Source organism: Triturus cristatus, chromosome 12 (genome assembly GCF_964204655.1).
Source record: "Triturus cristatus chromosome 12, aTriCri1.1, whole genome shotgun sequence".
Lineage (NCBI taxonomy): Eukaryota > Metazoa > Chordata > Amphibia > Caudata > Salamandridae > Triturus > Triturus cristatus.
Window position 1 is genome coordinate 657951669 of NC_140595.1, and position 27805 is coordinate 657979473.

The window sequence follows — 27805 nt, forward strand, 5'->3', positions numbered from 1 at the left end:
GGGATGGCGGAGGAGAGGCTGCGTCACCAGGGAGAGGCTGGTGGTGGGCTCGATTGAAAGCGAGAGACCCGCACCCCCTCTCCCCCAGCCTCCTCCTCTGGTCTCCGTGCACGGAGAAGCCTAGAATGAGCCTGGGCTGTGATAAAAGCTAATCCCAGCTCCCACAATTACGCGATGATTCCTCCCTAACACCCATCAAATTAGAGCGGTGTCCGGGCCTGCCAGGAGTGGCAGCGCGAGGCATTAAAGTCTAATGAGATTTAATGGCAGCGGCCTAGTTTTTAAGCACCGCGGCCTGCGCTTATGAACATTTAATATCCAGGGTCTGACCTCCTTTTTTTGCTCCTTTTTCTCACTCGCGGTGTGATTCTAGCTCCCTGAAGACGCGCTCTTCCGCTTTCCAGCCTCCAGGAGCCGGGTGCTCTTTTAATCAGACCAGGGCGCCCGCGGGCTGCGGGGCCACGCCCAGGGCGTGCCGGGGTAATTGAAGCGATATTGGGCAGACTTAAAGATATTAATCTTCGTGCGGAGAGTGGGTGATTGGTGCCTGCATCTAAAACGAAAACAGGGGGGAGTAGGGGGGATGAAGCGTACCCTCCTCCAACCAGGCCCAGTCACGGATAAAAGGGCACTTTTATGAAATAACGGCATTCATTTATATCAAAAATGACACCCGGCTTCAAGGCGGATTAGCATATGAGCTGAGACAAGATGGGCGCGAGGAGGCATTTCCTTACACGCACCCTGCGGTGACTGTATCCGTGCGCTCAGTGCATGTGGTATATTTGCACGTGTGGTGCACGGAGGGTGCTCATGGCCTTTGCATGCACGAGTACCAGAGTACTTGGAGGGGTGCGTGCAACCGCGAATGACCTTTAAGACAACCGTACTGTTATGTCCTACCTTAGTGTTTGTGGTTTGTGCGAAGCTGTTGTGTGTTACCTTTAAGGTTGAGGGTGAGCGTGCTTGGAATGCCACTAGGTGAGTGGGATTCGGGTTCGGGGGCAGTTACGGTTGGACCGGAGACTGAATGGATGTGTATCCTGGCGCTCACCTGTTTCATGCATATTTGCTTTGTGGAATAAAGGATTTATCTACAATCTGGTGATTTCTCTCTTCACTACAATTGGCGACGAGGATGGGATCCGAATCTCTCTCTTTACTACACGTACTTATAGTGTTTACGCGCACGCTGTACGAGTACGCAATAGTGCTCCGAATGTCCTCTACGCACAATGCGTATGGCCTTTTACGCACTATAGTGTTTACGCTGCACAGGAGTACGTACTTGCTCGTGGCTTTGAATATCGTCTGTAGGCACAATGCGTATGGCCTTTAGAGGAGCAGAGGAAGGGGTCGTCGTTACGGTCGGCCCTTGTGCCCTGATTACGTGTGGCGTTTGCCCGCACAGCGCATAGAAGCACTTCGAGGGGTAATTCTGGCGGTGAATGCCATTTGTGCACACAGCAGCTGCTCCGTTTTTATGATCTGGGTGATCGACTTCACTACTGAACTGGAAGGAATGCAATTAAATGGTAATTCTGGGCGAGAACTGCAGGTGGGTGAAAGGGACTCCGGATAGAGACCAGAGGGAGGAGCGGTAAGATACTCCGGATAGGCACCGTAAGGGGCTCAGGTACTCTGGATAGGGACAGCAGGCTGGGACTGGAGGAAGAGGGGGCCTAGGTATTCTATGTTGGGGCAGGAGGAGGCACATGGACTCTGGATAGGGGCAGGAGGAGGCCCATGGACTCTGGATAGGGGCAAGAGGCGGCCCAGGTACTCCTGATACGGACCGGAGGAAGAAGGGGCCGAGGTAGTCTGGATTGGGGCAGGAGGAAGCCCAGGTACTCTGGATAGGGGCAGGAGGCAGTCCAGGTACTCTGGAAAGGGCTTGGAGGCGGTCCAGGTTCTCTGGATAGGGCCTGGAGGTGGCCCAAGTGCTCTGTTGGAGAACGGAAGGTGTGCAAGAGCCAAGGTACTCTGGATATGCACTGACGGCGGAATGGGGCCACGGTACTCTGTATAGGCTCCGGAGGTGGGAATGAGCCAGTATTCTAAGTAGGCACTGGAGGTGGGGGGCAGGTTCTCAGGCTACTTACAGGAGGTGGGAGTGGGCCAGGTACTCTGGATAAGCGTGGAAGGAGGTCCAGGTATTCTGGATAGGCTCCGGAGGCGGGAAGGGAGCAGTATTCTGGGTTAGTACTGGAGGAGGCGGGAAGGAGCCCTTGCACTCTGGATGGGGAGTAGAGCGTGCCTAGGCACTCCGGATAGGGACAGGAGGTGGGAATGGGCCTTGGTGTTATGGACAGGGACAGCAGGCTGGATGAGGTCCTAATACACTGGATTGGTTCAGCTGATGGGACTGGCTTTGTACTCTGGATAAGAACCACAAACAGGAGGTCTCTTGTACTCTGGACAGCGACCACAGATGGATTGCCTCTGGTACTCTTGACAGGGACCTCGGGCAGGAGGGGCCCAGGTACTTTCAATAGAGACCAGAGGCAGGATTAGCCATGGTACTCTGGATAAGGACAGGAGGCCGGATTGGCCATGGTACTCTGGAAAAGGGCAAGAGGCAGGATCGGCCATGGTAATCTGGATAAGGACAAGAGGCAGGATTGGCAATGGTACTCTGGATAAGGACAGGAGGCCGGATTGGCCATGGTACTCTGGATAAGGACTAAAGGCAGGATTGGCCATGGTACTCTGGATAAGGACAGGAGGCCGGATTGGCCATGGTAATCTGGATAAGGACCAGAGGCAGGATCGGCCATGGTACTCTGGATAGGGACAAGAGGCAGGATTGGCCATGGTACTCTGGATAAGGACAGGAGGCCGGATTGGCCATGGTAATCTGGATAAGGACCAGAGGCAGGATCGGCCATGGTACTCTGGATAGGGACAAGAGGCAGGATTAGCCATGGTACTCTGGATAAGGACAGGAGGCCGGATTGGCCATGGTAATCTGGATAAGGACAAGAGGCAGGATTGGCCATGGTACTCTGGATAAGGACAGGAGGCCGGATTGGCCATGGTACTCTGGATAAGGACTAAAGGCAGGATTGGCCATGGTACTCTGGATAAGGACAGGAGGCCGGATTGGCCATGGTAATCTGGATAAGGACCAGAGGCAGGATCGGCCATGGTACTCTGGATAAGGACAAGAGGCAGGATTGGCCATGGTACTCTGGATAAGGACAGGAGGCCGGATTGGCCATGGTACTCTGGATAAGGACTAAAGGCAGGATTGGCCATGGTACTCTGGATAAGAACAAGAGGCAGGATTAGCCATGGTACTCTGGATAAGAACAAGATGCAGGATTGGGCATGGTACTCTGGATAAGGACAGGAGGCAGGATTGACCATGGTACTCTGGATAAGAACAAGATGCAGGATTGGGCATGGTACTCTAGATAAGGACAAAAGGCAGGATTGGGCATGGTACTCTGGATAAGGACAGGAGGCAGGATTGGCCCTGGTACTATGGATAGGGACCAGACCCAGCATGTGCCCTAGTACTCTGGATAGGGACTGCAGGCAGGGGAGGCCCTAGTACTCTGCATGGAAAGCGTAGGCAGGTGCGGCCGTGGTACTCTGGATAAATGTTGATGGCGGTAGGTAGGAACTCTGACTTTGCATGGGTAGAGCAGGCAGGACAGGGCTCTTGTTCTCCAATGGAAGGGGGCTCCAGTTCTCTAGATATGGACTGCAGATGGGAAGTCTGGCTAGTACTCTGGACTGTGTCGAAAGATGCAAGGCAGCTCTAGTACTTTGGATAGGATCAGCAGGTAGGAGGTGGCTTTGGTTCCACTGGACTGGGTCTGCAGGTAGGAGGTTCCTGGTACCTCTGGGTCTGAAGGTTGGAGGTGGCTCTGGTACCTCTGGGCTGGGTCTGCAGGTAAGAGGGGTCCCTGGTACCTCTGGGTCTGCAGGTAGGAGGTGGCTCTGGTACCTCTGGACTGGGTCTGCAGGTAGGAGGTTCCTGGTACCTCTGGGTCTGAAGGTTGGAGTTGGCTCTGGTACCTCTGGGCTGGGTCTGCAGGTAAGAGGGGTCCCTGGTACCTCTGGGTATGCAGGTAGGAGGTGGCCCTGGTACCTCTGGGCTGGGTCTGCAGGTAGGAGGTGGCTCTGGTACCTCTGGACTGGGTCTGCAGGTAGGAGGTGGCTCTGGTACCTCTGTACTGTGTCTGCAGGTAGGAGGTGGCTCTGGTACCTCTGGGCTGGGTCTGCAGGTAGGAGGTGCTCTGGTACCTCTGGGTCTGCAGGTAGGAGGTGGGTCTGGTACGTCTGTACTGGGTCTGCAGATAGGGGGTGCTCTGGTACCTCTGGGCTCGATCTGCAGGTAGGAGGTGCTCTGGTACCTCTGGGCTGGGTCTGCAGGTAGGAGGTGGCCCTGGTACCTCTGGGTCTGCTGGTATGAGGTGCTCTGGTACCTCTTGGCTGGGTCTGCAGGTAGGAGGTGGCTCTGGTACCACTGGGTCTGCAGGTAGGAGGTGGCTCTGGTACCTCTGGGCTAGGTCTGCAGGTAGGAGGTGCTCTGGTACCTCTGGGTCTGCAGGTAGGACGTGCTCTGGTACCTCTGGGCCGGGTCTGCAGGTAGGAGGTGCTCTGGTACCACTGGGTCTGCAGGTAGGAGGTGGCTCTGGTACCTCTGGGCTAGGTCTGCAGGTAGGAGGTGCTCTGGTACCTCTGGGTCTGCAGGTAGGACGTGCTCTGGTACCTCTGGGCCGGGTCTGCAGGTAGGAGGTGCTCTGGTACCCCTGGGCTGGGTCTGCAGGTAGGAGGTGCTGTGGTACCTCTGGGCTGGTTCTGCAGGTAGGAGGTGGCCCTGGTACCTCTGGGCTGGGTCTGCAGGTAGGAGGTGCTCTGGTACCTCCGGGTCTGCAGGTAGGAGGTGCTCTGGTACCTCTAGGTCTGCAGGTAGGACGTGCTCTGGTACCTCTGGGTCGGGTCTGCAGGTAGGAGGTGCTCTGGTACCTCTGCAGTGGGTCCATAAGCAGGATGTGACCCAGTTATTCTGGGTGGGAATACTAAGTGGGAGCTGAGCTCGGGACTCTACAATGGAATCAATGCAAGACCCTAACTTGCCGTGTCAGCCAATAACAGGCACTCACTGGGGAGTGTCAGTGTAAATCTCCTCGTTGTTGACGTGCGCCAGTAAAAGGCCTTTGTGCCAGGTGCCCGTTAGCCCCTGCCCCTGTTTACTATGTGTGCCAAGTGAAGGAGCCCGCTAGCAGCTTGTCTCAGTACTTGTCCCTGTGTGTGCTAGAAGAGGGCTCAAGATTTGGTCTTGTGTGATCCACAATCCCCCCCCCCCTCCCCCCTCCTCCTCCCACTGGCTGTGTGTCTCAGTTCTTAGCCCCGTGTACCAGAAGAGGGTGTTCGCCGGCTGTGTGTGTTGTGTGTCTCAGTACGTTGCCTTTTGTGTGCCAGAAGACGACCTTCACTAGCTGTGTGTCTCAGTACGTTGCCTTTTGTGTGCCAGAAGACGACCTTCACTAGCTGTGTGTCTCAGTACGTTGCCTTTTGTGTGCCAGAAGACGACCTTCACTAGCTGTGTGTCTCAGTACGTTGCCTTTTGTGTGCCAGAAGACGACCTTCACTAGCTGTGTGTCTCAGTACGTTGCCTTTTGTGTGCTAAGACAATTTCCTCGCTGGCTTTGTGTCTCAGTACTCGGCCCTGCGTGTTGTAGAACAAGGCTTTCGGGTGTGCTAGGGAAGGCCCTCTCTGGCTGAGTGTCTCGGCGCTTGGCACTGTGTTTGCTAGGGCAAGGCCCTCGCTGGCTGTCGCAGTACTTGCCTCTCTCTTAACAGGTGTGACAGGGGCACCAGGCCTCTGCCGGGCCACTCCCTAACCCTCCTCGCTGTATAACAATCTGCCAGGGGATGTTTGCTCCATCCTTCAAACACCTGCTAAGGTCACCACCCAATGACACCTGTTCAAACTGTGACTGCGGGAGGGAGGCGGTAAACCACAGCAAGGCCTGGCCTGTGCCAGTGACAGCAGACGCCAGGCAGCTGACAGGCACAACCATCTATCTCACCGCAGTATAACACAAGGACAGGCCTGTGCGCGTGACGCAGAGACGCCAGGCCGTGACACCCGACAAGCCAGCTCACTGCATTGCACAAGGACAGGCCTGTGCGAGTAAGGGGCAGGTGACAGGCACAACCAGCTCACGGCATCATAACACAAGGACAGGCTTGTGCGAGTGATGCAGGGACGCCAGGCCGTGACACCCGACAACCCACCTCACTGCATTGCACAAGGACAGGCCTGTGCGAGTAAGGGGCAGGTGACAGGCACAACCAGCTCACAGCATCATAACACAAGGACAGGCCTGTGCGCGTGACGCAGCAGACGCCTGGGCAGATGACAGGCACAACCATCTCACAGCGTTATTACACAAGGACAGGCTTGTGCGAGTGACGCAGGGACGCCAGGCAGGTGACACACGACTACCGAGCTCACTGCATTGCACAAGGACAGGCCTGTGCGAGTGAGGGGCAGGTGACAGGCACAACCATCTCACTGCGTTATTACACAAGGACTGGCCTGTGCGAGTGACGCAGAGACCCCGGGCAGTTGAAACGTGACAACCCAGCTCACTGCATTGCACAAGGACAGACCTGTGAGAGTGAGGGGCAGGCGCCGGGTTGCCTGTTCAGCACACCCCCTGCATCAAAGAAGGACAGGTCCATGTGAGTGCCTAGGAAGGCGCCAGGTGGGTGATGGGCACAACCATCTCAATGCACAAGGACAGGCCTGTGCGAGTGACGCAGAGACGCCAGGGCGTGACACCTGACAACCCAGCTCACTGCATTGCACAAGGACAGACCTGTGAGAGTGAGGGGCAGGCGCCGGTTTTCCAGGTGAACTGTTCAGCACACCCCCTGCATCAAAGAAGGACTGGTCCATGTGAGTGCCTAGGAAAGCGCCAGGTGGGTGATGGGCACAACCATCTCAATGCACAAGGACAGGCCTGTGCGAGTGAGGAGCAGGTGACAGGCAGGACCAGCTCACTGCATTATTACACAAGGACAGGCCTGTGCGAGTGACGCAGAGACGCCAGGCCGTGACACGTGACAACCCAGCTCACTGCATTGCACAAGGACAGGCTTGTGGGAGTGAGGGGCAGGTGACGGGCACAACCAGCTCACTGCATTATTACACATGTACAGGCCTGTGTGCGTGAGGGGCAGGCGCCGGGATGCCAGGTGAACTGTTCAGCACACCCCCTGCATCAATGTGAGTGCCTAGGAAGGCGCCAGGCGGTTGATGGGCGCAGCACAGCTCACTGAACGAACCAATCACTGCCCTGTGCTCGTGTCTGGCGCAAGGCGGGTGACAGGCACAACCAACTCACCGCATTCGGTCGCATAAGCCTGTGCGTGACACCTCGAATGACAACCTGGTGTGTGTCGCATACATAAAAATAAAAAAAAGGCCTACGTAATCTCTGAGAACCAGTAAATGGTGGCGTAGAAGACCGACGCAGAATGAGAGGGCACGTTTTAAATAAAATAAACAAAGGAAAGCTTCGGTGGGAGGTGGTCATTCTTTGCTGAGGAAAGGTTTCGGCAGCGAAGAGTCCTTTACAGGAGGTGTCGAGGGACAGCCTGACCTCGAAAAGGAACTTGCAAAGAAAAATAATGACCTGGAGCCAGCCCAGCTGCTCGCCAGGAGGACATTATGTACACAGCATGAAAGGGAGATCCGGTCGGGTGACAGCTCCTAACTCCCGGAGCGGCGCCGGAGGAGCAGGCACGCGGCCAAGGATTCGTTGCACTCGCACCTGCCCTGCCCTTGGGCCTGCACTCTGTACACAAGGGGGCGGGGAAGGCGGAGTCTGTCTGCAGCAGCCCTGCATCCTGCACTCTGTACACAAGGGGGCGGGGAGGGTGGAGTCTGTCTGCACCAGCCCTGCATCCTGCACTCTGTACACAAGGGGGCGGAGTCTGTCTGCACCAGCTCTGCATCCTGCCCCCTGTACACAAGGGGGCGGGGAGGGCGGAGTCTGTCTGCACCAACCCTGCCCTGCATCCTGCACTCTGTGCACGAGGGGGCAGGGAGGTCAGAGTCTGTCTGCAGCAGCCCTGCATCCTGCACTCTGTACACAAGGGGGCGGGGAGGGCGGAGTCTGTCTGCACCAGCACTGCCCTGCATCCTGCACTCTGTACACAAGGCTGCGGGGAGGGTGGAGTATGTATGCACCAGCCCTGCCCTGCCTCCTGCACTCTGTACTCAAGGGGGCAGACTCTGTCTGCACCAGCCCTGCATCTTGCACTCTGTACACAAGGGGGCGGGGAGGGCGGAGTCTATCTGCACCATCCCTGCATCCTGCGCTCTGAACACAAGGGGGCGGAGTCTGTCTGCACCAGCCCTGCAACCTGCCCTCTGTATACAAGGGGGCGGGGAGGGCGGAGTCTGTCTGCACTACCTCTGCCCTGCTTCCTGCACTCTGTGCACGAGGGGGCAGGGAGGGCGGAGTCTGTCTGCCCCAGCCCTGCATCCTGCACTCTGTACACAAGGGGGCGGGGAGGGCAGAGTCCGTCTGCACCAGCCCTGCACCCTGCACACTGTACACAAGGGGCAGGGAGGGCGGAGTCTCTCTGCACCAGCCCTGCATCCTGCACTCTGTACACAAGGGGGCGGATTCTGTCTGCACCAGCCCTGCCGTGCATCATGCACTCTGCACAAGGTGAGGCAGAGGGGGACTCTGTCTGTGCCTGTCCTGCTTGTGGACCTGCACTCTGTACACAAATGGGCGGGGAGGGCGGAGGCTGTTTTGCACCAGCCCTGCCCTGCATCCTGCACTCTGTAGACAAGGGAGCGGGGAGGGCGGAGTCTGTTTTGCACCAGCCCTGCCCTGCATCCTACACTCTGTAGGCAAGGGGGCGGGGAGGGCGGAGTCTGTCTGCACCAGCCCTGCCCTGCATCCTGCACTCTGTACACAAGGTGGTGCAGAGGGGGGTTCTGTCTACTGTCTGTACCAGGCCTACCTGGGCCAGCACTGTGCACAAGGGGAGAGGGAAGCTGTGGGGAGAGAGAGGAAGCTGTGTGTGCGCTAACCCTGCACTGTCTGCACAAGGGAAGGGATATGGAACCTCTGTATGTGCTAACATTGCACTGTGTGCACAAGGGGAGAGGCAGGGAAGCTGTCTCTGCGGTCACGCTGCACTGTGTGCACAAGGGGCGAGAGAGAGAACCTCTGTCTGCACCGTGTGCACAGGGGAGAGAGAGGTAAGTTGTGTCTGCGCTAACCCTGCACAGTGTGCACGAGGAGAGAGAGAGAACATTAACGGTCTAGTTTTTCACCAAGTTAGGGTCCCATGGCCCGGAAGGGCATCCACACAATGTAACACTCTCTGGCCAGAGAGCTTAAATAAACGGGCGGAGGTCGCACGGAACTTCCGACCCACACAGTAACCCACGAGTGCGTGTCGTATGTTCAGGGTTGGTCCCTAGCTATCACCTACATACTGTAGGGCCATTACAAGAACCTCTGTCTGCGGTCACCCCGCACAGTGTGCACGAGGAGAGAGAGAGAAAACCTCTGTCTGCACTAACACTTCACCGTGTGCATGAGTGGAGAGAGGGAACCTCTGTCTGCAGTCACCCTGCACTGTGTGCACGAGGGGAGAGACAGAGAACCTCTGTCTGCAGTCACCATGCACCGTGTGCACAAGGGGAGAGAGAGGGAAGCTGTGTGTGCTCTAACCCTGCACCGTGTGCACGAGGGGAGAGACAGAGAACCTCTGTCAGCAGTCACCCTGTACAGTGTGAACGAGGAGAGAGAGAGAAAACCTCTGTCTGCGCTAACCCTGCATAGTGTGTACAAGGGGAGAGGACGGGAACCTCTGTCTGCGCTAACCCTGCACCGTGTGCATGAGGGGAGAGAGGGAAGCTGTGTCTGCGGTCACCATGCACCGTGTACATGAGGGGAGAGAGAGGGAAGTTGTGTCTGCGCTAACCCTGCACAGTGTGCACGGGGAGAGAGAGAGAACCTCTCTCTGCGGTGACCCTGCACCGTGTGCACGAGGGAAGAGAGAGAGAACCTCTGTCTGTGGTCACCCTGCAGCGTGTGCACGAGGAGGGAGAGAGAGAACCTGTCTGCGGTCACCCTGCACCGTGTGCACGAGGGGAGAGAGAGGGAAGCTGGGTGTGCCCTAACCCTGAACCGTGTGCACAAGGAGAGAGACAGAGAACCTCTGTCTGCAGTAACCCTTCTCTGTGTGCACGAGGAGAGAAGGAGGGAAGCTGTGTGTGCCCTAACCCTGCACCGTGTGCACTGGGAGAGAAAAGGGGACCCCTGTATGTTCTCACCATGCTCTGTGTGCACAAGGGGAGAGAGAGGGGACCTCTGTCTGTGCTAACCCTGCACCATGTGCACGAGGAGAGAGTGATATAACCTTTGTGCACCAAGTGTTCCTGCATTCACTTGCACTTAATTGTCGCCACCGGCACTTATGACAGCTGCCAGATGGTGTGCTAACCCTGCACCGTGTGCTCGAGGAAAGAGAGAGAGAACCTCTGTCTGTGGTCATCCTGCACCGTGTGCATGAGGAGAGAGAGAGGGGACACCTGTATGGGCTCACCCTTCTCTGTGTGCACAAGGGGAGAGAGAGGGGACCTCTGTCTGTGCTAACCCTGCACCGTGTGCAAAAGGAGAGAGAGAGAGAACCTCTGTCTGCGGTCACCCTGCACCGTGTGCACGAGGGGAGAGAGGGAAGCTGTGTCTGCGTCACCCTCACCGTGTGCACGAGGGGAGAGAGGGGGAAGCTGTGTGTGCTCTAACCCTGCACCGTGTGCACGAGGGGAGAGACAGAGAACCTCTGTCTGCACTAATCCTGCTCTGTGTGTACAAGGGGAGAGAGAGGGGACCCCTGTATGTGCTCACCCTGCTGTGTGTGCACAAGGGGAGAGAGAGGGAAGCTGTGTGTGCCCTAACCCTGCATCGTGTGCACTAGGAGAGAGAGAGGGGACCTTTGTCTGCGGTCACCCTGTACAGAGTGCACGAAGAGAGAGAGAAAACCTCTGTCTGCGGTCACCCTGCAGTGTGCACGACGAGAGAGAGAGGGGAACTCTGTCTGCGCTAACCCTGCTCTGTGTGCACAAGGGTGAGAGAGAGGGGACCTCTTTCTATGCTAACCCTGCACCGTGTGCATGAGGAGAGAGGGGACCCCTGTATGTGCTCACCCTGCTGTATGTGCACAAGGGGAGAGAGAGGGAAGCTGTGTGTGCCCTAACCCTGCACCGTGTACACGAGGAGAGAGGGGACCCCTGTATGTGCTCACCCTGCTGTGTGTGCACAAGGGGAGAGATAGGGAAGCTGTGTGTGCTCTAACCCTGCACCGTGTGCACGAGGGGAGAGACAGAGAACCTCTGTATGTGCTCACCCTGCTCTGTGTGCACAAGCGGAGAGAGAGGGAAGCTGTGTGTGCCCTAACCCTGCACCGTGTGCACGAGGAGAGAGAGAGAGAGAGAGGGGACCTCTGTCTGTGCTAACCCTGCACCGTGTGCACGAGGAGAGAGAGAGGTGACCCCTGTATGGGCTCACCCTGCTCTGTGTGCACAAGGGGAGAGAGAGGGAAGCTGTGTGTGCCCTAACCCTGCACCGTGTGCACAAGGAGAGAGAGAGAGAACCTCTGTCTGCGGTCACCCTACAGTACACCGTGTGCACGAGGGGAGAGAGGGAAGCTGTGTCTGCGGTCACCCTGCAGTGTGTGCACGAGGAGAGAGAGAGGGGACCTCTGTCTGCACTAACCCTGCTCTGTGTGCACAAGGGGAGAGAGAGGGGACCTCTGTCTGTGCTAACCCTACACCGTGTGCACGAGGAGAGAGGGGACCCCTGTATGTGCTCACCCTGCTGTATGTGCACAAGGGGAGAGAGAGGGAAGCTGTGTGTGCCCTAACCCTGCACCGTGTGCACGAGGAGAGAGGGGACCCCTGTATGTGCTCACCCTGCTGTGTGTGCACAAGGGGAGAGAGAGGGAAGCTGTGTGTGCTCTAACCCTGCACCGTGTGCATGAGGGGAGAGCTAGAGAACCTCTGTATGTGCTCACCCTGCTCTGTGTGCACACGGGGAGAGAGAGGGAAGCTGTGTGTGCCAGAACCCTGCACCGTGTGCACGAGGAGAGAGAGAGAGAGGGGGGACCTCTGTCTGTGCTAACCCTGCACCATGTGCACGAGGAGAGAGAGAGGGGAGCCCTGTATGGGCTCACCCTGCTCTGTGTGCACAAGCGGAGAGAGAGGGGAGCTGTGTGTGCCCTAACCCTGCACCGTGTGCACGAGGAGAGAGAGAGGGGACCCCTGTATGTGCTCACCCTGCTCTGTGTGCACAAGGGGAGAGAGAGGGGACCTCTGTCTGCGGTCACCCTGCAGCGTGTGCATGAGGAAAGAGAGAGAAGGGACCCCTGTTTGTGCTAACCCTGCACCGTGTGCACGAGGAGAGAAGGGACCCCTGTATGGGCTCACCCTGCTCTGTGTGCACGAGGAGAGAGAGAGGGGACCCCTGTATGGGCTCACCCTGCTCTGTGTGCACAAGGGGAGAGAGAGGGGACCTCTGTCTGTGCTAACCCTGCACCATGTGCACGAGGAGAGAGAGAGGGGACCCCTGTATGTGCTCATCCTGCTCTGTGTGCACGAGGAGAGAGAGAGGGGACCCCTGTATGGGCTCATCCTGCTCTGTGTGCACAAGGGGAGAGAGAGGGGACCTCTGTCTGTGCTAACCCTGCACCATGTGCACGAGGAGAAAGTGATATAACTTTTGTGCAGCAAGTGTTCCTGCATTCACTCGCGCCTCTTCTGCACCAGCGCTCCTCCCAGGCCAGCATTCCATGCAAAGGGGGTGGGGGGCAGGAGGCAGTGAAACCAGAGCTATATAATGTATATTAGTGCTTAATTTGAGCCTGTGAATTCGGTGCTCGGCACCAGCACTTAATTGTCGCCACCGGCACTTATGACAGCTGCCAGATGGTGAGGCTGTTGGTATAATTTAGAGACAAGCAGAACAGCAATTGTTTATTAATTCAGTATGCATTAAAAACAACTAATACCTGCTGCCCAAGTTTTGTTTATAGCTTTGAGGGCCTGGACCAGGCTGAACTGTCATGCTAGCAGCAGTGTGCCGGTTAGTAGTTGTGCACACACTGTTAGTAGAAATGGGTGGTGCAAGCTGCAGAGCCCCCCTAACTAGAGCCCTGGCACTTATTATTTTACAAATGAAGCACTGGATAGAGGAGAGGGCTGCAATGAAAGCTTGTTGGGGGTAGGTGGAATGTTGGTGGCAGTCGGCCCAGACACCCTGTCTACACTGATGAGGGCTGGCGGTCAGTGCACGGATATCAAGATGGCCGGTCTATCCTGCTGAGAAAGGAGAAGGAGTGTTCTTTGCCAGGCAGTCAAAATGAATCGTGATAAAATGACAGCATGAGAGTGGGGTGGACGCTGTGCCAGGGGAGTCTGCAGTCCCATCTGCTCTGGTGAGAGCCGGGCTGTCTGTGCCAGCGGAGCCAGAAGATCTGTATGTGCTGGCAAGACCTGCGTGTTTGTGCCAAGGAGAGCTGATGGCCTGTGCCAAGGGATCTGAAGGCTCTCTGCCATGGTGAACGTCTGGGCATCTGTGTTAAGGGAGCGAGCATGCCTCTATGCTGCGGCGAGTCATGCGTCTGACGCCAGTGCACCCAGCAGGTCTCTCTGCTGTGAGTGGAAGGGTTGGAGGTCTGCGCCAGGGAAGCCAACAGGTGTATCTTCCCTGGTGAGATAGTTGTATCCCAGCCAGGGGAGTGTGTCTGCCTACCTGATCTTGGGAGGGCATGGGTGTCTCGGTGCCAAGGGAGGAGACACATCTATCTGCTATGGTGAGCGAGTGAGTGTCCGTGCCAAGGCATCCAGCAGACCTATGTGCTATAGTGAGAGTGGCGGCGTCTCTGCCAGGTGAGTGGCTGCTGTGGTGAGGGTTTGGCATCTCTGTGACAGCAGAGCCAGCGGGCCAGTCTGCTAGGTTATGTGTATTTGTATAGCACACAGCTCACCTGGTAGGGACCTGTACGGGCTAATCTAGGGCCGGGCTAGGTGAAGAGCCAGGTCTTTAGTTTCCATCGGAATTCAAGAACGGAGGAGGCGGCGCTGATGTCGTTCCATTGGCGCGAGGTAAGAGAAGGCACGGCCGCTGAATCTGGTTCTGCATATGCAGGGATAGTGTGTGAGAAGGAGGCCAGCGGACTGGAGGAGTCTGGTAGGTCTGTGGAAGTGTATGCAGTTGTTGAGGTGTGTGAGGGCAATGCTGTGCTGCATGTGTGCGTGAGGAGCTTGATTGCTCACTTGTGGTTTGGGAGCCAGTGGAGCTCTTTGGGGTGCACGCTGATGTGAGTGTGTGGTGGGAGGTTGAGCCTGGCCGCTGAGTTTTGTATGGTCTGGAGTCTGCCTGGTCAGTTGATCAGCTATTTCATCTAAGCCTATGGAAGGGGTGGTGGTATGTGTAGGAGATGCCAAAGGGTGTATCTTCTCTGTCAACAGTGTTGGTACTCGAGCCAGTGGAGTGTGCTCTGCTGATGCCAGGGGAGTCAGCATGGATCTCCCCTCTTGTCAGAGTTTGTGTTTCTGTGCTGGGTGTGTTAGCAGTTCTATCTGCTCTGGTGGTAGGGATGGGGTCTCTGGCATGGAAGTCTGCAAGCCCATCTGCTCCTGTGAAGATCTGTGTCTCTGTGCCAGGGGCGCGAGCTGTTGTCTCTGCTCTGGTTGGAGTGGGGGCCTCCATGTCAGTAGAGCCAGCAGGGCTACATGTGATGGTGAGAGTGGAGGTCTATCTGCCAAGATAGCCAGAACTCTCTGCCCTTGTGTGAGGGTTAGTCTAGAGGTTCAACTGGCAGAGAGACAAAGCGCATCTGAGGTATGTGGGTTTGTGTCAAAGCCTACTTGCACGTTAAGGTTGAGTCTAGGGCGATGAAGGGCAGTGGCATAATGTAAAATTATGGGACCACCTGCAGAATGTAACGAGTGGCCCCTGAATCTCCCATATCGCACAGATATTCATTGACCTTGGTTAAAGTGGGGAGCCCTAAAGGGATGGGGGTTGCCTGCATCGCAGGGGCTGCTGGGGATTGTGTTACGCCCCTGGGATAGGGCTGTGACAGGAAAGCCAGCTTGACCGTGTCCCGTGGTGGGGGGCTTTAGAGAGGGGGTTCTTAGCCAAGGGGCTGGTGCATCTTGGGCTAGAGAGTAGACTTGGCTATGTGCACTAGTGAACGATTGGGGGAGTGCCCACGTATGCCAAGGGAGCCAGCACTCGTGAGACCCGGGGGACCACACCCAAGACCTCCAGCTGATTCTTCAGTAATGACAATATCCTGGTGACCCTCAAAGACCCCAAGCCTTTTACACTTGCAGAATATATTTTCTTGACTTTTTGGCACACTGAAACATTTTTGAATTCAAAAAAGGCTTGTAAACCCACTTCCTGTCCTCACGGTTGGGCTGGTCTATAGGGTTACAGGCAGTGTATGATGGCCTCGTCCGACAGATCAGTATTTAGGTCATTTTTTTGGGCTGTGTGGGCTTGTTTTTATGGTTTCCTGGGCCGGTTTTTACTGTTGAATTTCCCATAATTACAACAAACATCGTCTGCAGCAAACTCAATTCTACGCAATCTTCCATGCCATGCAAAACAATTACACAGGGTGTCCATTCGAAGTTTGAAACTGACTAGTTTGCAAACATGGGCCAATTTAATTCACTAATGGGGGGGAGCACTTTGATGTTGGTGCCCGGGCATATTTTCTGACCTAGTCCGACCCGTCCTGCATCTTTCTCATGGTGAGCTGATTCCACAGGTTATCTACCCTATCAACAATACCTATTAAGGGCATCTTACAAATAAAAATGCCAATGGAATTGTAAAACAAGCCTCTCTCAGGAGTATGTCCCCCATGAAGCAACTTCTTCCAAAAAAGAACAAAACTTACAAGGTTCGCTGTAGGTAAACTGTAATTACCGGATGCTTTGAGGTAAACCAGGCATTTTGTTTGTCACCACCTGTCTGACGGGTGGTGGTGAATAAGTGCTGCTGTGCCTCCCCTGGCATTAATTAGGAAGCCGCTCCCTCCTGAGTGGTAATTACTGGGCGCTCTAGATTGGCAGGCGAACCGGCCTATAGGGGATTTTTCTGACAGGTTGTTGTTCTTTATGAAATGACAATGTATCTGGCCAAGTCCCACACCTGACTAACATTGCCGCAGCCCTTTTGATCTTCCAGCAGTACCAGCCTGTTGACAATCCTTCGCGTTTCCAAGTAGGCGAGTTCACCTCTTCCAGAGCGCTCATGTTTCCCTTGTGTATGCATAAATAGCTCATTCCGTCATCATCAATGCATTCTGGAACTTGTAGTCATGCCTTGATAAAATGCAAAAAAACTCAACAACATATGCAAAGTAAATTAAAAGACTACAAGTAGAAGTAGAAATCATGATACATCCTAGACTTGGCCGGCATCTGCTTGCAATAACGAAACTAAACACAGCAGTGCGGGTCCGTCTTGCAGTGGTATTGTCCAGAATCGATCATCATTTTACATTTCTAGTTGGACACCACATTTAAAACCAAAGTGCTGGCCACCTTGGAATGGTAAAACAATGATAGCCTACAGGCATTACCATTCCATGATGGTCGCCTGGTTTACAGGGCCGGACTGGCCGTAGCGGACACCGGGCAATCCCCCGGTGCGCCGCACGGGTGGGGGCCGGGTTAGGGCTGCAACATCAGCCCTGTAACAAAATCGGCCGAAAACCGTCCCTGGCAAAGAGCTCGGCGGTACCCCAAAGCCCCGGGGGGGGTCGGCCGAGCACTTTGTCAGGGCCGGTTTTGGTTCCCTGCTGGTTTAGAGGAAGTGGCCATGCAGCATACCGCACACTACAGTTGAAATAAGCAGCAAGGCATGCGACCCATTAATACTGCCAGGGGAGCTGTAGTAGCCTGTTAAGAAAAATTAAAATAGCAAGAGGAGATGCAAATAAATGAGAGGGAACTATAAAAAGAGAGAATTGAAAATTAAAGGACTGGCCAAACAGCTGTGACTCTGAAGCAAATTCATTTTCAGATGGCTGTGCATAAGTGATCAGAAGATGGCATCATTCACAGGGCAAGAAGAGAGCCCTGTGACTGAGGGAGGTGGGCATCATCTAATGATTGTGTGTGTTACAAGATCCAGACAGACAGCTACCCCTGTCAGGCCTTCTGAGGAGTTTCTAGCAAGCATTATTACAGTGCAAACCTTCTGCCGCTAGGGTTTGTTAAAGTGGGTAACCACTCACCAGTACCAAAATCCATCCTTACAAAGGGAATCTGTGAGATTTCATGCAACAAAATGCCTGACTTCAGGCTTCAACATGGTGTGAAAGCTAGGTCCATTTTAACGCCTATTAGCCTTAACATATGTGGTGGGTGGCAGGGCACGTCAGGGGGGAGCTGGGGCGAACATTTCATGCCCGCCATTGTGCAGGGGCATGGTTTGTGGTGGCTGGGCGCAGCAGCTTCCTGCTGCCCCAACAGCACAACACACAGCTCTGGATCTGGCGCAGTGCTTAATTTGAGCCGGTGGTTGCCAGTGGGGGCCACCGGCACTCATATTGGGGGACCGGCACTTATTTTACAGAGAGCAGGAGAGGGAAAAACACACAAAACAGACAGACAGAGTTAGAGGAAGATGGAAAACCTGTCCCAAAGGGAGAAAGCAGGAACCAGCAAGAAAGAGACAAAGGGGCAGGGAGTGTCTGGAAGCGAATTAAAGAAGAATGAGGTGGATTTAAGACTGCACAGCCTTGGCACTCACTGTGCTGATATTTAATTGCATGTCCGCGGGCTTCTGAGCAGGGCACCGGGCACTGGCACTCTTACAAATTAACCACTGATCCGCTGTTGTAAAAACCAGATACATTGGGTCTGGAGTCATCGTACCCAGGATTACCAGACCCGGTGCTTGAGGATCTGGTGGTCTAGGCCCAGAGACACTGGCAAGGTGGAATGGCATGGAGTGAGATCATCTCAGGGATGTCACTCCCGGCTACTCATAAAGAGTGCCGCTTCCCATTTTGTACACGTTTTTGAAGAGCCATGAACTGATTCTTCCAGTTAACGTGTTTTGCGAAGAATTCTTCCAGCACGGGTTGTCGCTGCTTTACACATTCTGCACTGTTGATTCCTGAGGTGTACGTCTTTTTTTTAAAAAAAAAACATCTTATTGTTGGTTTTATGCAGTTTGGTCATAGATTAAAACACCACATGACCAATAATCATAGGCACTGAAGCCACATTGTCGGCTAATTCCCCTGTTTAGCTGTTTGATACATATCCCTCCCGGGGCACAATCGATACATCTCCCTCGAGAGCCGATGTTTACATCTTTTGAGAGAAATGCTTGCACGACTGCTTCCCATGCATGTTCTATTTAGTGTGAGGGAGGCTTGCACCACTGTTTCCTTACCATTAGTTCACCTCTTTCTAAGGTAGACGCACACACCTCTACCTGTCTTGCACCACTGTATCATGTTCTATAAAAGAGATCTGCCATACAGCTGCCTGTGCTGAACTAGTTACAAGCAAAGGAAGCTTGCACAGCTGCTTCAAGTGATCTACAGTGGCGGCCGCCACAACACAAAGGTGGAGAGGCGGGGGACAGACCTTTCGCTGCTGCCTCCGACACTGACTGACTGCTGCCTTGGTTGTCTCCCAGCAGCCTCTGGGAAGGCACAGACTGCCCAGGCAATCCATGTAGTGGGGGTGATGAGGGGAAAGTACATTGGAGTTTTCGATGGAGGAAAATATTTTAACACTGACTGACCTTTTATCTGTTAATGTGATAATAGTATCTTGTTTTATCTGGGTTTTAGCTTTTTAATCTGTTTTATATACTGTATGTGTTTGTGAATTCTCTTTTATGGTCCATGGACCGAAATAAAGAAAGATTGGATTGAATTGGATTGGAAAATATTTTCTCGATGGAAAAAACAAAGAAAAATGCTAAAAACTCCAATGGGGCCTTTCATATATGCACGTAGACTTGCCGCATTTTCCTATAAAGGTAGGTGATTATCTACACAAGTGAGTGAGTACTCCTGGAAATAGGGAATGGACTCCTATGGTAGGAGCAACCCAAGAGAAGCACATTTTGGATTTCCTAAGCCATTCCATATTCATAACTGACCTACTTAAAATCAAGTAGTGTCTGAATAAGTATCTTCTTCTGAGACCCACCCGCAGTCCCCCATCCTACCCCGGTGGCCTCCCATCAGGGACTTTTCAATTATTTGTGTTAGGAAGGTGTTCAGAATGGAGCCATAGACTGTCATTCTTTTCTAGTCAACAGGATTCCACAACCAGGGCATCAACACACCTGCGCGTCACAAGAACAAAATAAAAAAAATCTTATATCCTCAAATGAATCATATTTTAATCAATTTATCTTAAATAGTTGCATGACAGGGATGCTTTGCTGCACTTGAAAGGAACAAAGAGGTTTAGTTCATCGCTGCTCCTCGCTGTCGTTCAGTCATGTGATAATTGGGAATGATATTTTAATCACCAGCAAAAAGTGGCATACTTGTAGTTGGAATTTTCAGGCAACAACCGTACAATTTGTGCAAACACCCTTATTTTGAAACAGAAAAAATTCACTGTACATTAAATATATGAGATGGAGGCAATCATTGATCATAAATAGTTTTGTTTTCTTATTAACCACTTCCCAATTCATGACACCTATATATATGATGTCCAAAACTCATAAGCCACTGACAAATTCACCAGAGAAACATATATAAACACATATATGACTTACATATAAAAGAAATTCCTTTGGTGAATTTACTGAAAAGAAGCACAGTTAAAGGGCAGTTATAATTCCCAAACAAAAGCTAAAAACCACGGAATTAACCAGATATGGTTCAGAAAACTCATCAACCACAGCTTATATGACCTTAAATATGACATCCCTCATGACATGTTAAATTACATTATTGATGACATCACTGATGATACCTCAAATCATCTCATTGGTGATATCACTGATGGCATCATTTATAATAGTGTTGTTGACATTACACTGAGAAATCTAAAAAAATAAATGTTAAAAACAGAAGTGCCCTACAACCCTATGCCTGCAGTCAGCCCCTGCAGCCGACTCCCTCTTTGCACAGCTGAAGGCCATAGGCCGTGAGGGATGGCTGCCTGCAAAGGGCTGGTTGCAGGGTATGATCATAAGACTGCAGCTAACACCCTCCAATCCACCCCTGGTGCAGGGCTGAAGTCAGTGTGCAGTGACAAACACTCATGGGCAGTTCAGTGCCAGTCCTGGCTGAAGACCTGGCCCTGTGGCCACCACAGGTGCACACAGCTGAAGGTCGTGTGTGGATGGGATTGGCTACACATGGGGGGGTTGGGTGCGTGACCTTTTCATAGGTCAGTCCCCGTGGCAAGCTCCCACATTACAAAGCATAAGGCTGTGCATAGTGAGGGTTTGTTGCCTGCAGAAGGTTGGGCTGACCTGGCCACATGTCAGCCTGTGCCAAACCCTTGCTGCGCTTGGCCACAGGCAGTAGGGATTGGCCGTCTACAGAGGGTTAAAAAAGTCTGTCCTTTGGCCAGGACTTGCCACCAACCTGCCATGGGTGCTCAACCCCCGCTGCACCAGGCCTTTGATGTGCGAAGCCAGGGTTGGCCAAAGTGCCTGGCCTGAAGTTCGGCCAGACGTACTCAACTCACTGTGGGTGCTCAGCCCGAAGGACAGGCCCTACCCCTAACCCTCCAAGGACGGCCAACCCCCGCTCTGCATGGCCAAAGGCCATGAGTAGTGAGGTTGGCAAAATGCACTTGTAGTGCACCAAATTATTTTCCTAGTTTTTTTCAGGATTTTCAAATCCTGACATCCCTGGAAGGTTTGCAGGACCCCTGGAGTGTCTAGGATTTACAAGTTCAGCACAGGTTTTGTGAAACCCGCACAAAAAATACTTTTTTCATAATAGTTTTTACTTCCTGTGGTTCCCCGCATGTGTGCTTGGAGCTCAGGGTAATCTTGCCCTGCCTCTAATGCACTTTTTGTTTTTTATTTTTCCTGATGCAAAGCCCATAGCGGTGGGCGGGATGGGCGGGAGCCGGTTTTGCAGCAGTGCTGCAATATTGGCTCCTTGTAACAAAAGCGGGACCGGTGCTTCCTACTAGCACGCCCCCCCATTCCCTGGGCCGGTCAAGCAGTATCTGCCAGGGCTGGTTGCTGTTCCCATTCTGGTTCCATGACCATATAGAGGAACGGGGATGACTGGAGGAATCCCAGTGCTTTACAATGGCCATGGAATCTTTGAGGAGATGAAATGAACAATGTGTATGGGAAAGAGTGGATTTTGTCAAGAAATACTTGAACACATGCTAGACATTGCCTGTCTACCTGCTTATTTCCGTGCCCCCAGTACCTGCTGGGAATGTACCAAAGAATGATGGGCAGCGGGCGCAGAAGTCATCGGCACTAGGTGCAGGGGTTGGCCAAGTGCTGCGCCTTGTATGCTCTGGGGCGGGAGAGCCTGGTCCAGGGTGTGGCAGAGATGACTGCATGCATGCCTGTCATTCTTCCATTGACAAACACTGGAAGTCATAAATGATGGTTTTGAATAAATATCTCATCTTCTTTTGTTTCTTTTATGTTGCTAAGTTTTTGTTTCTTACCAGAGAGCAGGCACTTTCAATGCCTCAGGCGTCTGTCACAAAGAGAAGAGGGTGTGACTCTGTTATTACTCTCATGGTAAGTGTGGAGCATTATATGAATCATTTTTTATGGCTTCACAGCATTTGTCGCTAGACTTTTTGTGATCAACAGAAAAAGAACATTCAGGTGCACTACTGAGAGGGGCCTTTGGTGTTAATGTCATTGAGGACAGCATGTGATTGGTCACAAGCTGTGTGCATCCGCTGAAGAAAAGGGTTTGTATTGCAAGAGGTTGTGTGTTGTTTATCCCTCTGACAAACACTTTGTGTAGAAGATTTGTTCTGTAATAATCATTAATAGGCCCACGTAGGAGGGGGTTGTATATTGTTTTGCCAATTGTACTGCAGCACATATCTATTTGTGTACTTGATGGTTCCTGGTGGGAAAGCTTCTGCCAAACGCAGTAGGCCCGAGTTGGTTACGGTGACCAAAGAACGATAAAGGCTATAGGAATGACTGGTTCACTGGGAAAGTGATGTCCGAGGCCACAGAACTAATCTTGTTAATCATGAAAAGTTATGAGAAAAGCAGTAGGTCTGGTTTATTCATTGTGCAAATTATTTGTTAAAGACAATACATATTTAAGGGTGGATTGTTATTACACTCTGTTAAAGCTACAGACAGGTGTTTTGTTACCTGAAATCACATAGATTTCCATAGTATGTTTTGATGTTGGCAACCCCCACTAACAAACCCTGGGGTAGGTGAGTTTCACTGTGATAATCCCTGTTACCTTCTCTTAGAAGGAAGTGCATGTTTTGTCTGCTGTAATTTTGCACATATATGACATTTTATGTCTGTGTGCCTTCTGCGGAAGCTCATGCTCAGTACAGTAGGTCGGAGTTGGTTATGGTGACAAGCGATTGGGGAAGGATAAGGGCCTGAGTTGATTCAATGGGAAAATTTACATTAGATGCCATGGGTCTGATCTGTTTACTATGTATAGTTAAGAGTAAGGCAACAGGCCTGACCTATTTATTGTGAGCAGCATATGTTAAAAATTGCACTTTTAAGGGTGGGCTATTGCTGGTGATGCCTGCACCTCGCGATCTGTGGCAAAGTGGCCAATCTAGACACTCACTCACCTTACTATTTATTGAAATTCCATGTACGGACCTTCAATTAATGAGGGTAGGATTGGCAAGAACCACCAGGAGCTTTTACAAACCCCCAGGATTATGTATCATGTAGCTAGTTTCCTGGTGGGGGCTATTAGGATTAAGAAAAGCAAGTCACCCAATAATTAGATAAATATCAACCCATAATGGTCTCATTAACACTGTCATCTGGATCTTGTTTCTTGGGGGATTCATGCATGTAAATGTAATTTTTAGATGAATGTAAATAGATGGTTTTATTTGACTGACCTCTTTTTAACATTTTTAATGAGCGAATTGTCTAATGAAATAATGTGTTTTTTTTATGAATGTGCATTGTATTGTTCCTATGTCTTTTTATGATATTTATTTATCGAAATAAAGTACTTTGACTGACTGACTGACACCAGGAGCAGAGAAAGTCTCAATCGTGGGTTAAAAGAAAGATTCCTGGCCACAACACCATAAACTGCTGCACCAAAGAGGTAGGAAACGGGCAAAAAAACAGAACCACTGAAGGCCTCCAGGACTCGTAGAACAAAGAAACGACTAATAATCACAAGTCACGTGCAAGTCAAATGTGCAAACATTACACTCGGTACAGGTCGAAAGACCACCTTATGATCAGCCCCAGAAGATGGGCATTTCAAAGTCAATGTGACCTTTGATTACTTCCTCCCATTCTAACATATTACACACCCATGGACACAGAGTGAGTTCGGAATAACCTATGGGTCATGTGACAGCTCAGATCATATCAAAACCTTCACATAGAAATAAATATCCCATGTTTCATACATTGTCTTCTCTGATTTAACAGTAACCTTTTCCTGCAAATCAGCTCTTGACCAACAGTGTTATGGAGAGCCCAATATGAATTCCCAATAACAATTAATTTAATTAACCAAAGCCAAAAAACATTATGTAGCGTGGTAGGACCGGTGTCTCATTGGCGCCACATACCTGTCGCTGCAGGCTCTGCACATTCCACATCACGGGCCTGGTTGGTCTCCAGAGCGACACCTTTTCCACCTGTCTCCTCGTTCCCGCCACTCGCCAGTCGAGCATTGCAGCCAATGAGAGCCGGCTTAGGGCCACCTCCTCGCACCTCTGCAGCAGAGCTGGGGTCCTAGAAAAAGTGACAAGAGGCGGTTATTATTCTGCAGAAGCCAGTTTTTGATATTCGGCAAAGTTAACAATGGGCAAAAGTGACACCTTTTAATAACACATAGCGAGATCAGCGAGACCTGAGATTTTGCGGAAACTAACTCAATGAGCTGACAATTCCCAAATAAGAAAATCACAGACACGGGCAAATCTGTATTACATTAAAGACATTGACAAGCTTACCTGACCTACTAAGCACACCATGTTTATACATTAAAATGTGGAGATCATATTATGTCCACCAAGAGCAGTGTGACATCCAAAAAACTCTATAAAACTATAAGGCACCCATTTTAGGAAAATAGGCTTTCTTTTTATTAGCAACAGATAGACTTTTTTTCTTTTCTTATAAGTTTATAGAAGAAACTTTTTTTTTTTTAATAGCCCTAAAATTAGATCTTCTTATGATATCAAGGGTATTGTGATTTTATTTGACTATTACAAACAAGTTATTAACTCAGTGCTTAATGTGTAAAATATTAAGTGCCAGGGCTCTGACCAAGAGGCCACTGCAGCTTGCACCACCCATCGCCCTGTCATGGCTGCCAAAACAACTACTAACCATCTCTCTCGCATGTAAAGGGACAGTTCAGATTATTCCAGGTCCCCAAAGCTAAAGGAAAGCGTGGGGGGTAGGTGTTAGCAATTTCTGAAAGTATATTGTATTCCTAAACAACCGTTGTTCTGCTCATTTCTAAATTAGATGAGCAGTGCCACCATGTGGTAGACTGTTCTAAGTATGGTGTTGACAATTAGGTGCGGGTGCAGAGCACCGGAAACCAATCAAGTGCCGGTGCTGAGCACCGGAAGCACCGGCTCAAATTAAGCACTGTATAAACTATGATACCATCCTTCAGTAAATGCCACTGTGCACCCTAACCCAACCGAGTGATGATGAAATAGCACAGTGCATAGAGATGTATTTTAACTTTGAAGTGCATCAGTGATGGGAGAATTGCATGTGTGACAGGCCACACATCCAAGACAATGTGGACCCTGTTGGCCAAAGGAGGAAAGCAAGTAAGGGGCATCAAGAAACTCCCACACTTGGGCAAACCTGACAACCTTTTATCCATTTTCACCATATTAACCACTGAAACAAAGGACAAGGGCCTTGGACCAGGTGCGTCGGAAGGGGTTCCTTGACCATTTTAGAGCTGCAGCACTCTCCGAGCAGGTGAGCAAGAACAGCTACACCCGCAACACAAACAAAGGTATCTGGGGCCCAATTCCATGCCATGATTAGGTTGCAAAGACCATGGTGGTTTAAGACAACAGAGGCTTCATGTACAAGTTTGACTTGTGCTCAGTGTACAGATTTCCAGCTTCACTCACATGTTTGCAACGTGATGAAGTCTCTTTTTCAGGTACCCACGTGAAATATGCCGAAACCGTGTGACATAAGGCAGACCCTGAGAGCTGCCAGGTCTGTTTACAACTGTCTAATTAGTAAGAAAATACCCTGATTTCCAAAATAAACCTATCCACACTTTAATCACTCTGCAAAGCCCTGGCTTCACGAGCAAGCTTCTCTTAACACCTAATTAATCTAAAATGGAAACCAAAGATGGTGGTGCACATGCAGGGTGTCAATCTGAAAAATAAACATGAATGAGTCCTAACAGTACCTCAACATTTCATGTTTAAAGTACCAATACTTAGCTAATAAATAATTTCCTCATTAGCCACGAATATTGTACTTATACAGATATTACACAGATATAACGTAAACAGGAAGTGACATGGCACATTGGGCGGATTCGAGTGGAAATACGTAATTTCCTTCACGCTGCTAAGATACAGCCAGCCACCACTGCCGATTTATGAGGTCAATGGATTGGGTTACGATGCAAAAAGCATTTTAAGTAGATCCAATTTTTCTGGGGATTACGTCTATAAAAAAAAGGCCAAGTGGAGTTTAAGTAAGACGGATTTGGCTAGGGAGCCGCGAATCAATGAACTACACATGTTAGTGGGGATAAATTTCCCCGGCTGTTTCCTGCAGAAGCTTAATTTATGGAGCTCATATGGGAATAGTGAGGTAGCGGGTACTGAAAGAGAGAACTGTGCCCATGCGCGAGTGCTTGATTGGCACCACTCCTTGCAGGCGTCAATGATAATCATGTTAGTGGGTCACTGATACCAACATGGTGGGCATGGACATTTGCATGCACTTAAATACCTTTTACTCTGTGCAAGATGATCCAAGGGGCAATGTGTGAATCCACAAAGGCTGCAATTGTATTTCAGAGAAAGTGGTGCTTTTTGTCAATAAAACATCTATAGACTGACAGGCTCTTAGATCAGGTCTCTTGTACATGCTCTGCAGAGCACTGCTTACTCTCATTCAGTCACTCAACCAGGGTTTCAAGAGGAGTCCATTTTACCAGGGACAGCCTGTTCCCTTTCCTGTGCTTTCTCTTTGAAGACTACAATTGTAATCAATTGCAATCCAGTATTTTAGCCTAATTTGTTCCACTGAAGTGAGGCTGTAGCTCTCTGAAAGCAAAATAGAAATCCAGGCTTGGACATTGTGTGTCCCGGATGGCGTGGAGTCAATCCGATGACCATACAAGATTCTACAGACATATTTCATCAAATCACCCCAAAGGCTGACTCATTTCTTTCAATAACACGACAGGAAACCCACCCGATTCATCTCTCTACAGACTGTTTACATATCCCTTCCCATTCAATCACTCCAGACTCAGCAAGAGACTACTGAGCAGCTCTCAAGTCATGCCAACCCCACTCAACCACTCCATATAATCAGTATACAATAGACTATCATCATTCAGCCATTCTAGCGACAAACCCAACCCAGGCAATCACTCCACAGAGCATTGCTTCCAACCACTTTGCAATACTCCCACTCCTGCCCTCCACTCTACTGACAGGCCCATTTCATTATTCTAGGGAGGAAACCCATGGTCCACCGTATTCACTCAATCTAGAGACCGCCTGACTCCATCCAACAGTTCTACAGTCAAACCCACCGCCTCCAGTAATTCTGCAGACGGACACATTCCATTCAATTACGCTATAATTAACCCAACATTACAACACGCTAAAAACTGACCTCCTGGCCCATGCCATTAGCCGTCACTACCTACAGACCTGGCTCACATACAAGCCCATCCCAACCATTCCCTTAAAAGATAGCCCTACTCCATCTAATCATTATACAATAAGCTGTTCTCATTCCAGCAGGGTACAGACTGACGTCAAAGCCTACTAGATTCAGCTGATGTCACAGGATATCCGATTCAGCAGACGTCACAGCCTATCCGATTCAGCTGACATCACAGCCTATCAGATTCAGCTGACGTCATAGCCTATCCGATTCAGCTGATTTATCATCCTTTCAGATTCAGCTGACGTCACAGCCTATCAGATTCAGTCATCTTACGACTAGATCCAGCCGATTCAGACCTTCTACAGACCGACAGCCTGTTTTGGGGCCAGTGTATTGAACCTAGGGCCAAGATATTTCTAAAATGCAAACTTGACCCAAACTCTTGGATGGTGCAACTTTTTAGTACTTTTAGTGTTCTCCAGACATTACTTCGTTGCCGGCAGCCCACAGTGTTGTTGGCATTGAGATGGGTATGCTTCTACAGTACCATCGAGGTGTTCCCGAACACTCTTGATCTGGGGCGATCTTGAGTTCCGGCTTGACATGATCACTTTCCACTGCTGCAGGAGCTTGGAAGCCATACTTACGTGGTTCAGTACTTCCAGCCAGTTCCCACACTCCTTGGGGGGGAAAACATCAATGGCACCTGAGAC

At 51.3% G+C, this 27805-nt stretch overlaps 1 protein-coding gene across 6 annotated transcripts in view; it reads right to left on the reverse strand.

Annotated features, from left to right (window-relative positions):
* The window catches only part of GSE1 (Gse1 coiled-coil protein), a 1027427-nt gene that overhangs the window by 585936 nt on the left and 413686 nt on the right, over positions 1 to 27805 (reverse strand). For all 6 annotated transcript variants that reach the window (XM_085639744.1, XM_085639743.1, XM_085639740.1 and 3 more), the window contains exon 2: positions 23813 to 23978. In XM_085639744.1, the coding sequence (XP_085495870.1) occupies positions 23813 to 23978 (166 nt within the window). The remainder of the gene's footprint in view (positions 1 to 23812; positions 23979 to 27805) is intronic.